At 38.2% G+C, this 14,185-nt stretch overlaps 2 protein-coding genes across 2 annotated transcripts in view; one reads left to right on the top strand and one right to left on the bottom strand.

Moving 5' to 3' along the window:
• Positions 1 to 3,571, bottom strand: part of LOC126242889 (RWD domain-containing protein 1) — a 56,945-nt gene extending 53,374 nt beyond the window's left edge. Inside the window, exons 1-2 of the mRNA XM_049948124.1 lie at positions 3,373 to 3,571; positions 2,161 to 2,366 (exon numbers count right to left, since the gene is read on the bottom strand). Of these exons, the coding sequence (XP_049804081.1) occupies positions 2,161 to 2,366; positions 3,373 to 3,442 (276 nt within the window). The 5' untranslated portion in view covers positions 3,443 to 3,571. The remainder of the gene's footprint in view (positions 1 to 2,160; positions 2,367 to 3,372) is intronic.
• A 279-nt stretch (positions 3,572 to 3,850) lies between these two features.
• LOC126242905 (mitochondrial import inner membrane translocase subunit Tim13) lies at positions 3,851 to 12,304 on the top strand. The gene is made up of 3 exons (XM_049948125.1): positions 3,851 to 4,103; positions 4,194 to 4,262; positions 12,008 to 12,304. The coding sequence occupies exons 1-3, from the start codon at positions 3,999 to 4,001 to the stop codon at positions 12,104 to 12,106; spliced, it is 273 nt and encodes a 90-aa protein (XP_049804082.1). The 5' UTR covers positions 3,851 to 3,998; the 3' UTR covers positions 12,107 to 12,304.
• The last annotated feature ends 1,881 nt before the right edge of the window (positions 12,305 to 14,185 follow it).

The following is a 14,185-nucleotide window of genomic DNA, read 5'->3' as shown; positions in this document are numbered from 1 at the left end:
CTCTAACTGTGTGCAGGAAAAATGAACATTTAAATCTTTCCATGCAAGTTCTGATTTCTCTTATTTTATTACAATGATCATCCTACATACGCGGATGCCAATGAAATATTTTCACACCCTGTGGAGAAAGTTCAAGATTGAAATTTCACGAGAAGGTCCTGCACCTTTATTTAATGACTGCCACCCCAATTCGTGTATCATATTTGTGGCACTCTCTCTCCTATTTCTCGACAACACGAAACAAGCTGCCCTTCTTTGAACTTTTTCAATGTCCTCCACCAATCCTATCTCAAGCGGATCCCACACTGCACAGCAGTACTCAAGAGTAGGGCAGACAATCATAGTTTAAGCAGTCTCTCTAGTAAACCTATAACATTTTCTAAGTGTTCTGCCAGTAAATCACAGTCTTTGGTTTGCTTTCCCCACAACATTATCTATGTGATCATTCCAATTTAAATTATTTGTAATTGTACTCCCTAAATATTTAATTGAGTTTACAACCTTTAGATTTGAGTGTTTGTCATACAACTGAAATTTAGCGGACACTTTTTCGTGCTCATGTGGAAGAATTCACACTTTTCATGATTTAGAATAAATTGCCACTTCTTGTCTAAATCATTTTGCAATTCGCTTTGCTCATCTGATGAAATTACATGACAGTAAGTGACAACATTATCTGCAAACAGTCTAAGAGGACTGCACAGATTGTCTTCTAAATCGTTTACATAGATAAGGAACAACAGAGGGCTTATAACACTTCTTTGGGGAACACCCTGTTTTACTTGACAACTTTTCATCAATTATTATGAACTGTGACCTTGTATTTAAGTAAGTCAACTGAAATAATGAGACTTAATGACTTATGGACCATACAGCCAACAGCATGGTTCCACTTTAATTTCTTCGTTGCAAATGGTCCACCACACTGAGATCCACTTCAACCTGGAGCTCTCCCCATGGGCTTCACGGGGCCTATGCAACAGTCACTTGGCACAGTGGCCACTGCCCCGAGTCCATGTGTCCCAAATGAGATACACACATACTCATGGGGAAGGAAAATCAAGGATGCCAACTGTGGGATCCCTGTACAGTCGTTACCACACTGGGTGTTTGGCGACCTTTCCCTACACAATTGAGAAATTTTGAAAATAATGTGGAGGTAAAACCTGGTAATGGGGTCACTTCTAAATAACCTCAAAGGGGTTTAAGATGTAGCAAAAAGGTAAAGTTGACCATCTCTGATTCCATAAGGAACCAATGTAAACAGTGACTGTATATTAATTAAGGAAGGATAGGAAAGTCAGCAACCAGTCATAATCCCACTGGTTTTTTTATTAGTCCTGCATATCCAGATTTCAGTTACAGACAGCTATCTTCAGTGCATTTGACTGAGTTACTATCCAAAAAACTCGCAGCAGTACACGCCATCATATGACTATACTGGTGTATAGGCAGAACGATAACAAAAAATCCGTTGGAGTGTGATTGTTGTGTTCCTATCCTTCCTCATTTAAGGCAAAAGTGAGTAAATAAAAGTAGCAACTGCAGTTAGAGCCTAGTCAATGGTGAATGGAGCATCCATTGGAGGTTAAGTCAAAGTAGAACAGTAGTGTGGCACAGGAAGAGAGGAACTGTCATAATGGCACAGGACACCAAGTTTCCCAAGAACATCTTGCAAAAGAGTTGTGAACCTCCTGAAGAAAATAGTCATATAGCAGGAAAGACCCACAATGGAACAAGGTAATAGCCTACTACAGTTTAATCTGAATAAGAGATGTTTTCATTTCGTAGATATCTTTGATGGCTAGATGTAATACCACAGTCTAAAAGAGTGCTAAAATGTATACTTTTCAGCACTGGTAAGTACACAGAGTCTACATACATCATCCAATATGCTTAACATTCTGGCAGCCATCCTGTGAAATTGACAGCGTATTATAATAATCTGCAGAATAATGAATCATTTAGGACAGTTTGTTGGCATCACGAATCCAATTTTTCAGTACAAATAATCCAAACTTCAGACACAAGAATTTATCATTATAGAAATTTGAAAATTAGCATTCCTGGGCAATTTTGTCAAAGACCTTCTCATTATATTCAATGCTTAAAATACTGGGAGCAAGGCTTCAAAACTCAAATCATTGTAATATTACCAACCTCCTTCAATATATGCTGTGTCAGCAGGTCTGTATCTACATCTTCAAGGTTACTGGTTTCTGTAACTTCAACTTCTGGAGGTTCATCTGGATATTTGTCAGTGTAACTAAATTTTAACTTGCATGACATTCCATTTTCAGTGTCTGGTTCGTATTCTTCAGACTTTATAGGTATTAAAAATCTGTGATATGGCTCTGTTGTTAAAACTGAAAAACAGTTGGGAAATAAAATAAACAATCTTGATTAACAATGATTTATTCCACTGTACTGCTGTAAACTTAAAAAAAATTGTTGTAAGCAAATTTCAATGAAAATCATTTCTCACTTCTTTCAAATGTTTGTCAATTGTTATACTAAATCAAGCTTGTACAGAATCAGCCTTTATCCAAAACAGCACTCACTCACTGTAAGTTTGCATATGAAATATGTGTCACTTGCAAAATTTCTGGAAGTAACACAACAATAAGCATAAAAGAATCAGTGGAAAATTATTAAGTGACATAAACACAACTGCAAATACAACTCCTGCTAAGCATGCATTTACAGAAATACAAAGCCGCCTCGAGTTTTAATGTTGTACAGCAGCGTAATATAGTTAAGAGGTGTATCTCTTTAAACAAGGTAATATCTCCGAGCTTTACATTACATACAGCCGATATTTGCGATGTTACAATATGGATTTCTGTTATACGGATTTGTTTTGCTTAAAACCACGAAATGTGAACTAGAAGTTCAAGTGGCACGTTCTCCGCTCAATTGATTTGTACCCTGAGACACTACTGTGTATTGAATCACAGGGTGATCTACAAACTACACTTTCATCCCCCAAAAAGTCTACATTGGATAGAAGTGTCAACACCAACTGCAACGCTTTCAAAAAAACATTGGAAAAGGCTTGTACTTGTTGCAGCACTTTCATCTTACTCCAGAATAACAACTGTAATCTACACTTCGCAAAATATAAGAGCTCCAGCTTCATACACCGGGAAATATATGACAACAAACGTCATTCTTGAACATGCTGATCATCAAGTATATACTTTTTCACTTGATAAAATCTTCGATTTCGACCTTTAAAGATATCTACAGCAATCATTTTCTGTGCCATTTACACAGTTAACCACAACTGGAGTTTACTGAAATCTTATTTATAGCCTATTGGTAAAAACATCACGTTTCGAAGTTGAAAAAATAGAAAACTTGTGCCCTTACTTTCAAGTTCACCACAGTAAATTGAATCCAGGGCTTCTATTTCGTTGTTCTGTTCTTCTTTGTAATCCATTGTTTTTTAAGTCAAGACCAATATAAAAATATCCATTGAAATTCGCAACTACACCAAACAACCATACCGCTCATGCAGGGTGACGTTACATTATCATCTCTGGGGTTAAGCACCGATTTACATCAAATACAGGTGAACAATCCACGAACAATCTCACAGCGCTGAGACTAAGGGAAAACAAAACTTGACCAACAGCAAATAAACTGAGCACTCCAGATGCACATTTGCACTGTAAGCTTTAGTAGGTGAAGGCATGCATCAAATCCATTAATTTTTCAGTGACTGTATTTTACGATTGTTTTTTTTTTCATAAATAACAAGTATATGCCACACTCTAATGAAACGAAATCTACAGAGCTTAGTAGTCAAGAATTGCAATCATTTTTTTATGGTGCCACGTATACGAAGAATTACAGCCTCTCGTCTGTTGGTATGAAGCATGGGGAAAGGCAAGGTAACACATCTTTGGCCAACAATATCGTCACACACGCCGTGTGAAAGTGGAGAGCGGCTTAATGCTGTGGATTTGCTGTTGAAGACTAAAGAAAACATTTAAATGGACAGCTTGCAGACTGGGTCCCTAACCGGGGCGCAGAAAGATGAATTGATGGACCAAGTGAAACAGCAAATTGCTGTTGCAAACGCTCAGGAGCTCCTGACGGTACGTTTAGCGAGAGAGGATGTAAAGTATTTACATAACAATCGTTACATTTTTCTGACAGTATAGTAATTTCGCCTTTAATTATTTCAGAAAATGACAGAAAAGTGCTTTAAGAAATGTATCAACAAACCGGGTACCTCGCTAGACAGTTCAGAACAGGTAACATTATGTGTTTTGTGAAAAATTTTGTCTTTTTTTTTTTTTATTACAGAATGGTGCCTACTTGTACTATACATACTCATTTACCAGATCACTTCAAAACTGAAATAGGTACTTCAAAATTCTGTTGCAACACAAAGACGTGTTTACAGACGATACTCCATTACATACAAATGATTTATAATACCGCATTATTGCGTTTAACCGCGTCTCGATTGTTACCCTTAGTTATAAAACTTTCTCAGCCTATTTATACGAACCCTGCACGTAACATTTGCCTCCTCCATAAAGAATATATAGAGTTTGGGTACAACATCTTTTTCCTCAATACTTACTATTTAGTATCGGTAAACTGAAGAGTTATAAAACAAAGTCAAAGTAGAGGACATTATCAACATGAATCTTTGTCCATTTAGCCTTCATAATGTTCACTGTAAGTCCCACCTATAACTGGCTGTAAAAGTCAGTTCAGTGGCTGGAGGTAGGCATAGTCGTACAACCTGTGGGGTTCAGACAAACAATTAGGTGAAATACAGTTTTAGTTACAGGCCATTTGCCTTTGTCTCTGAGCTCTGGAAGAATAATGACATGTTAATATAGGTTGGCAGAATTGTAACAGTGTAAACATTTGAGGTTTATGGAATGGTAAGTTCTTTGAACATGCTGTATGTGATGGCAAAACAAATTCATTGTCATATTTCCAAGGTGTACAAGGACGTGGACCGTCAAGTGTCCTAACTACATCTACATCTTTACTCTGTGAAACATTGAAGTGTTTGGCAAAGGGTAAGGGTACATTGGATATAGAGGAATGCATGATAAGTCATTGACTTTGATCTGTAACATAGGAAACGTGCAGCAAATGCCATAAACAGTATGGCCATTACAATGTGATGTTGTTGGTGATTTTTCCCCAAAGGGTAGGCTACGGATCAGTCTGTTGCCACAGCCATCACCACAAGCAGTTTGTTTTAGTATCTGCTTAGTTGGCCTCACCAACTTGCATTCAGATTGTTACCTTCCAGCCTTGCCCATACCTTGCGCCAAGCTACGTAGCAATGTGTCACTATCACCAGTTTTTATTCTCACGTTTGTTGGCTTCACCAGGTAACAATAAAAATGAGAATATATTCACCAAAAGGTGATGTGAAAGCACCCATTAACAATTTGTCTCTGGCCAAAGCTGATAACTCATATCTAACATTTCTCTTGACTGAGGTACATCGCATTGTACCAGTTATTAGGGATTTTTTCTCTGACATTCATGTATGGAGCAGGAGAAGAATGATTGTTTAAAAACCTCTGTGCATGCTGTTAATAATCAGACCTTGTTCTCGCACTCCCTGTGGGTGTGGTATGTCTGGGGTTATAGTATATTCCTAAGAGTCGTCATTCAAAACTCGTTCGTAAAACTTTACAAGTAGGCTTTCTTGTGATAGTTTGTGTCTGTCTTCAAGGATATGCCAGTTCAGTTCTTTCAATGTCTGTGACACACACTGCTGCAGGTCAAAAAAGCTTGTGATCATTTGTGCTGTCCTTCTGTGTGTTACAATATACATGGATTCCTGTCTGGTATGAGTCCCACACACTTCAGCAATATTGTAGGATGGGTCACACAAGTGATACATAAACAATTTCCCTTGTAGACTGACTCTATTTCCCAAGTATTCTACCAGTAATTTGAAATCTGTTACTTCCTTTACCGACGACTGAGCCAATTTTATTGTGTTGCACCCAGATACTAGTCAGTTCAGATTCTAATTATGACTCACAGATATTATGGTCAGAGGAGACAACTTTTTCCATTTTGTGAAGTGCACAATTTTCTGTTTCTGAACATTTAAACAAGTTGCCAGCCTTTCACCACTGTGGAATCTTATTAAGAACTGGCAATATTTGTGTAGCTTCTTTTGGACTGTACTTCATTATAGATAACTGCATCATCTGCGAAAAATTGTCACAATTAATATTGTCCACAAGGTCATTAATATGCAGCATGAGTAGCAGGCATCCCAACACACTTCCCTGGGGCACACCCGAAGTTAAACCTACATCTGTTGATGCCTCTCCATCTAAGATATCATATCGCATCTTCCCTGCATGCCGCAGCGATACAGATAGCCGTACCGGAGGTGCAACCACAATGGAGGGGTATCTGTTGAGAGGCCAGCAGCCTTTTCAGTAGTTGCAGGGGCAACAGTCTGGATGATTAACTGATCTGGCCTTGTAACATTAACCTAAAGGGACTTGCTGTGCTGGTACTGCGAATGGCTGAAAGCAAGAGGAAATTAGGCCCAAAGCCGTAATTTTTCCCGAGGGCATGCAGCTTTACTGTATGGTTAAATGATGATGTCGTCTTCTTGGGTGAAATATTCCGGAGGTAAAATAGTCCCCGAAAAGGAAATGGATAGGTTAAATCTAGATATAGTGGGAATTAGTGAAGTTCGGTGGCAGGAAGAACAAGACTTGTGGTCAGATGAATACAGGTTTATAAATACAAAATCAAGTAGGGGTAATGCAGGAATAGGTTTAATAACCAATAAAAAAAAAATAAGAGTATGGGTAAGTTACTACAACCAGCATAGTGAATGCATTATTGTAGCAAAGATACACGAAGCCCAGGCCTACCACAGTAGTACAAGTTTATATGCCAACTAGCCCCGCAGATGACAAAGAAATTGAAAAATGTATGATGAGATAAAAGAAATTATTCAGATAGTGAAGGGAGACAAAAATTTAATAGTCATGGGGGACTGGAATTCAGTAGTACGAAGAGAATGAAAAGTAGTAGGTGAATATGAAATGGGGGTAAGGAATGCAAGAGGACACTGCCTAGTAGACTTTTGCACAAATCATAACTTAATCATAGCTAACAGTTCTGTTAAGAATCATGAAAGGAGGTTGTAGAGGGCTGGAGACACCGGAAGGTTTCGTATAGATTATATAATGGTAAGACAGAGATTTAGGAACCAAGTTTTAAATGGTAAGACATTTCCAGGGTCAGATTTGGACTCTGACCACAATCTATTGGTTATGAACTGTAGATTAAAACTGAAAAAAGGTGGGAATTTAAGGAGATGGAACCTGGGTAAACTGAAAGAACCAGAGGTCCTAAATAGTTTCAGAGAGACCACTAGGGAACGATTGACAAATACAGGGGAATTTCAGAGAGACCATTAGGGAACGATTGACAAATACAGGGGAAAGAAATACAGTAGAAGAAGAATGGGTAGGTTCGAGAGGTGAAATAGTGAAGGCAGCAGATCAAGTAGATACAAAGACAAGGGCTATTAGAAATCCTTGGGTAACAGAAGAGACATTGAATTTAATTGATGAAATATAATAATGCAGAAACATAGAAAATATAAAAAGGCAGTAAATTGAGTAGGCAAAAAGGAATGCATACACCTCAAAAAATGATATTGATACGAAGTGCAAAATTTGCTAAGCAGGGATGGCTAGAGGATAAAAGTAAGGATGTAGAGGCGTATATCACTAGGGATAAAATAGATACTGTGTACAGGAAAATTAGATAGACCTTTGGAGAAAAGAGAACCATTTGTATGAGTATCAAGAGCTCAGAGGAAAACCAGTTCTAAACAAAGCAGGGAAGGCAGAAAGGTGGAAGGGGTATATAGAGGGTCTGTACAAGGGCAATGTACTTGAAGGCAATATTATTGAAATGGGGGAGGACGTACATGAAGATGAGATGGGAAATACAATACTGCGTAAATAGTTTGACAGAGCACTGAAAGACGCAAATCGAAACATGACTGCGGGAGTTGACATTCTGTCAGAACTACTGCCAGCATTGGGAGAGCCAGCTATTACAAAACTCTTCCATTTGGTGAGCAAGATGTTTGGGACAGGCGAAATACCCTCAGACTTCAAGAAGAATATAATAATTCCAATCCCAAAGAAAGCAAGTGTTGACAGGTGTGAAAATTACCGAACTATCAGTTTAATACTAACACGAATTCTTTGTACAAGAATGGAAAAACTTTTGGAAGCCGATTTTGGGGAAGATCAGTTTGTATTCCATAGAAGTGTTGGAAAAACTTGAGGCAATACTGGCCCTATGACTTATCTTAGAAGATAGATTAAGGAAAGACAAACCTACATTTCTAGCATTTGTAGGCTTAGAGAAAGCTTTTGACAATGTTGACTGGAATACTCTCTTTCAAATTCTGAAGGTGGCAGGGGTCAAATACAGAGCACAAAAGGCTATTTAGTATTTGTACAGAAACCAGGTGGAAGTTATAAGAGTAGAGGGGCACGAAAGGGAAGCAGTGGTTGAGAAGGGAGTGAGACAGGGTTGTAGCCTATCCACAATGTTATTCAATATGTATATTGAACAAGCAGTGGAGGAAACAGAAGAAAAATTTGGAGTAGGAATTAAAATCCATGGAGGAGAAATAAAAACTTTCAGGTTTGTCGATGACATTGTAATTCTGTCAAAGACAGCAAAGGACCTGGACGAGCAGTTGAACAGAATGGACATTATCTTGAAAGGAGGATATAAGATGAACATAAACAAAAGCGAAACAAGGATAATGGAATGTAGTTGAAATAAATCAGATGATGCTGAGGGAATTAGATTAGGAAATGGGACACTTTAAGTAGTAGTAGAGTTTTGTTATTTGGGAAGCAAAATAACTGATGAAGGTCGAAGTAGAGAGGATATAAAATATAGACTGGCCATGACAAGAAAAGTTTCTGAAGAAGAGAAATTTGTTAACATCGAGTATAGATTTAAGTGCCAGGAAGTCTTTTCTGAAAGTATTTGTATGGAGTGTAGCCATATATGGAAGTGAAACATGGACAACATAGGTTAGACAAGAAGAGAATAGAAGCTTTAGAAACATGGTGCTACAGAAGAGTGCTGAAGATTAGGTGGATAGATCACAAAACTAATGTGGAGGTACTGAATAGAATTGGGGAGAAGAGGAATTTATGGTACAATTTGACTCGAAGAAGGGATAGGTTGCTAGGACATATTCTGAGGCATCAAAGGATCGATCATCACTTTAGTATTGGAGGGAAGCGCAGAGGTAAAAATTGTAGAGGAAGACTAAGGCATGAATACACTATACAGATCAGAAGGATGTAAGTTGTAATAGTTACTCAGAGATGAAGAAGCTTGCACACGATAGAGAAGCATGGAGAGCTGCTTCAAACCAGTCTCTGGACTGAAGACCACAACAACAGCAGCAATACTAAATCAAATACTTTTCGGAAAACAAGAAAAATCACATCTAACAGTCTGTCTTGATTAACAGTTGTGAAAGGGATAGATCGCTACACGCTGTAAAGGTGACACTTTCAAGTCGCAGACAGGCACACACTAATCTTTCAGACAAAGCCTTCTTCAGAAGAAGGAAAACATCACACAGGCAGGCACACATCACATACACATGAGATATCTCTTGCCAGACTGCCCAACATAGCAGTCGTGTGTGCATGTCACCTTTACGGTGAATAGCCATCTACCCTTTTCATAATATTGTTGATATTCCGACCTGGACTTTCCATTGTTTGACTATCTTGATCCATGGCTTTCAGAGTGTGATGTAAGAAAAGCTAAGAGTTGTTGCTGAAACTTCAGGGCAGCTTTTAGTTTTAATGATATTGGTCCTTACATAATGACTATTGTGTACAAATCTATGACCTAGTATTTGCAATCAGCTGAAAATTTTTGCAATAGAATATATAAAGCTGATCCCACACTACAGTGTGTATCAGTATAAGCAATTTTGTAGCATATTAGTAAAAAGGGATGTGTTTAAACACCGTAAAATGATAATTGGATCCTTCTGTTATCGCCCACCAGACTCATCTCCTGACATAACCGGAAACTTTAAAGAAAACCTCAGTTCACTTGTACATAACTTCCCCAATCATCAGTGGAGACTTAAATCAACTGACAGTATTGGGAAATTTACAGTTTTGTTAGTGGTGGGCGTGATTAGACATCCCGTGAAACATTGTTAAATGCCTTCTCTGAAAACTACCTAGAACAGATGTTAAGAACCCCCAATCATAATGAAAATATGTAATGGCAATAAGTAGACCTGACCTCTGTGAGGATGCTCACATCGAAACTGATATCAGTGGCCATAATATGGTTGTGGCAACAATGATTACCAAAGTACAAAGGACAACTAAAACTAGCAGAAGGATATATATGTTTAGTAAACTAGATAAAATCTCAGCAGTGTCATATCTCAATGAGGAACCTAAAACTTTCAGCATAGGGCACAAGGAACTGTGTCTCAAGTAACTACCATAGCAGAATATTGTCAAATGATATTTCACAAACCCCAAAGAAATTCTGTTCGTATGTGAAGTCTGTTAGTGGCACCCTCCATCGGTAATGCTGGAATTCAATATAGTGTTGGCCCACCCTTAGCCTTGATGACAGCTTCCACTCTCACAGGCATACCTTAAATCACATGCAGGAAGGTTTCTTGGGGAATGGCAGCCCATTCTTTATGGAGTGCTGCACTGAGTAGAGGTATTGATGTCAGTCGTGAGGCCTGGCACGAAGTCAGGATTCCAAAACATCCCAGACGTGTTCTATAGGACTCAGCTCAGGACTCTCTGCAGGCCTGTCCATTACAGGGATGTTATTGTCATGTAACGACTCCGCCACAGGCCGTGCATTATGAACAGGTGCTCGATTGTGTTGAAAGATGCAGTCGCCATCCCTGAATTACTCTTAAACAGTGGGAAGCAAGAAGGTGTTTAAAACATCAATCTATGCCTGTGTAGTGATAGTTCCTGTACACTTTTGTGCTGTATGTGTCCCTTCACGTTTCCACTTCACTATCACATCGGAAACAGTGGACCTGGGGATGTTTAGGAGTGTGGAAATCTCTTGTACAGACATATGACAGAAGTGACACCCAATCACCTGACCACGTTCAAAGTCCGTGAGTTCCGTGGAGCGTCCCATTCTGCTCGTTCAGTGTCTAATGACTACTGAGGTTGCTGATATGGAGTATCTGGCAGTAGGTGGCAGCACAATGCACCTAATATGAAAAATGTATGTTTTTGGGGGAGTCTGGATGCTTTTGATCACATAATGTAGATGTAGATAAGTTAATTTGTGATTTGGCCTGAAGCATACTTTGTTAGGTTTTGCACAGGGCTGCCTCTTTCACAGTGCATAGGTTTTCTCAGCAGTGTACTAGGTAAGTAGATTGAGATTTGTTGGTTTATAAATGAAGTGCATCTAGGCTTGTGGGGCCATTGTCAGTTTGAACAAAATCCTTTTGGTTATCAGGTTACCTTATACAGTGGAAGTGATTAAAAATAAATTGAAAAAAATGGCCAATTTGTTAACCCATGGAGGCCTGCTTTGTTTTATTATTGTTTAATTTTACAAAATTACTCAGCCTAATGCTCAAAAGGATTTTATTCTATGAAAATACAGAATATTTTTGATATTACGAACATGCCTGAACACTACTAATGTAAACTGTGGTACCTTTTTATGTGCTGCTAACTAATAACTGTAGCTTGTGTAGCTTAAAATTTCGTGGTACTTGCTTTGTTCATAAAGTATATTAGCATCAGAGAAAAGTTGCCATTTGTTAGGAGTCACAGTCCTGAATGAGCCAATTCAAAAATAAAATATAAATTATTAAATTACTCAGCTGCTCTCCCCCAACCTCTTTTTTTAACTTTTGCTACTATCTAGTCATAGTACAGCATTTTACAATTTGTTCTTTCTTGTTCCACAGAAATGCATTGCCATGTGTATGGACCGCTATATGGACTCGTGGAATTTGGTGTCTAAGGTGTATGGTAGCAGAATACAGAAAGAAAGGCATAGGCTATAAATATAAACCAACATGTTAGATAATTTTAGGTGAAAACGATCGATGTACAAAACCAACATATTTAAAAGAAACATATTTCATATGTGTGTATAAAATATTTTTTTGCTTAAAAATGATCCACAGATAGTTTTAATTGTCTTTGTATACATGTTATTAGTGCTGTTTATAAAATAAATGACTAATTATTGCAACCCAGTGCACACCAATTTTCAGTTAAAAGTTTTGATATTCGGATTTTATGTTTGTGGGAAGATTAGATCTCTCACTCTAGATTTGGAATGAGTCGTTGGCCATGCAAATGTTAGAATTATGTAGTACTGAATAAAAATAAAATTACAAACATATGGAGTTGACACTGTGATCATGAACCGAAGTAGAGGACAGTTGAAAAACATGGCTGCACGCTATGAAAGTGGTTTCTGTTGATCGATGAAAGATGAGAAAATGCTGACATTGTTGGTGGTGCAAGAGCAATACCACTATGTAAAGGTGGGTTTAAGTTCAAAAGCGGTAGAGTAATTCATACACCTTAGAGCTTGGATCACTGCACAATTACTTGATGTAATGAGATTCCATAAGAAGGAAGATATTTTTTTCCATCTATGAAATACATTGAGATGCAAAACTCTGGCATACAGAATGAAGGTTAACATCTAAACCTGCAATTTACCAATTATTTTACAGCTGCAAAGTATGTCTGCTGATATTTTTAAAAATATCAGAAATCTGATATATCAATATTTAAAAAAATATCATTATCACTCTTGATATATTGAGGGGGAGGAAGAGGGGGGGGGGGGAGATATCGATATATCGATGTACCAGCTTATAAAAATATTGGCTGCACATTGTAAATATACTGCTGGTTTTATAGCTGTATAGTTAAGTTAATTTATTATTAGATATAATATACATCAATAAGCTAGCAGTCTGCTTATCCCCCTTGGATCAAGAATTGAACAGAAAAATATGCACATTCACCCTTAGCGATAACCAGTTTGCTGACAATGGTAAATGCAGGTAAGTGGCACAATAAAAGGTGTCCAATGAGTCCGTCATTCAGTTTTGTCACTTATCGGATTTGTGTGTAACACTTCATGTCAACTTCCCTGTTTCTCATTTCTGCGAACATCAGTGACTCAGCAGTTGTGTCAAAATTGCATGGTTGAGCTAAATGTTGCAGTTTCTGTCGGTAGCGCTAATTACATCAGCATTTCCCCTCACACATCTCTGCCCATCGCAATGACCAATCTTGTCATTCAGATTTTTGTTCATCATTTTCAGCAACTGTTTTCAAAGTATGCTGATGTGTAGAAATAGCACATTAGTTGCATTGAAGACTGTTCTTCAATGCAACTGAAGTGCTATTTCTTCACAGCAGAAATCTTGTGTTCCATTCACACCATCTCACCCCTCACCCCTGTACAGTTGAACTACTGTAGTGCCACCTATACTTGCTTCACCCATTCAGAGAGGAAGATTGAACATTATGAAAGCTCAACAAGTAGTAAGACCCCTTCACATAGTGACAGAAAAATTATATTCTACTACAATTTCAAAAGAACAACTTCAAATATTTACCGAAAATTGTGAAAAGCTATAAAATAAAAATATTGGCACTCGATATTGCCATTTTGATACTGATAATCAGGAGAAAAAAATATCACCTATATGTATTTTATCAACAGCCTTACGCCAAAGCACGTACATCTAGAGGATGCCAGATGTGAATAAGTTAGATTCTTCAAAAAGCATGATCTTTAACCTGTTCAAAATGGGCAGGAAAGGGGGTCAATGAGCAAACAAAGAAACATACACTCATGTGAATTAAGAAGGTAACAAATATGGCTCCATCTCCCTCCAGAACAGCTCCTGAATCTGCACCTAGTGGCCCTACTGTCCCCACCACTTTACAGCAAGCTCTCATAGGTAACATACCTCCTCCCCCCCCTCTCGCCCCAGTCCTGCCCTGTTCTCCCTCCGTCTCCCCACCCCATGCCACCTCCGTGCTCCCACCACCACCCCAGATTGCTGCTAGAGTTCCACAAGTTCTGGGAATCAGGGAATTTCAAACACGTC

This window comes from Schistocerca nitens, chromosome 1, assembly GCF_023898315.1.
Source record: "Schistocerca nitens isolate TAMUIC-IGC-003100 chromosome 1, iqSchNite1.1, whole genome shotgun sequence".
Taxonomy (NCBI): domain Eukaryota; kingdom Metazoa; phylum Arthropoda; class Insecta; order Orthoptera; family Acrididae; genus Schistocerca; species Schistocerca nitens.
Note: the sequence above shows the minus strand (reverse complement) of the source record. Positions and strands in the feature narration are given on the sequence as shown.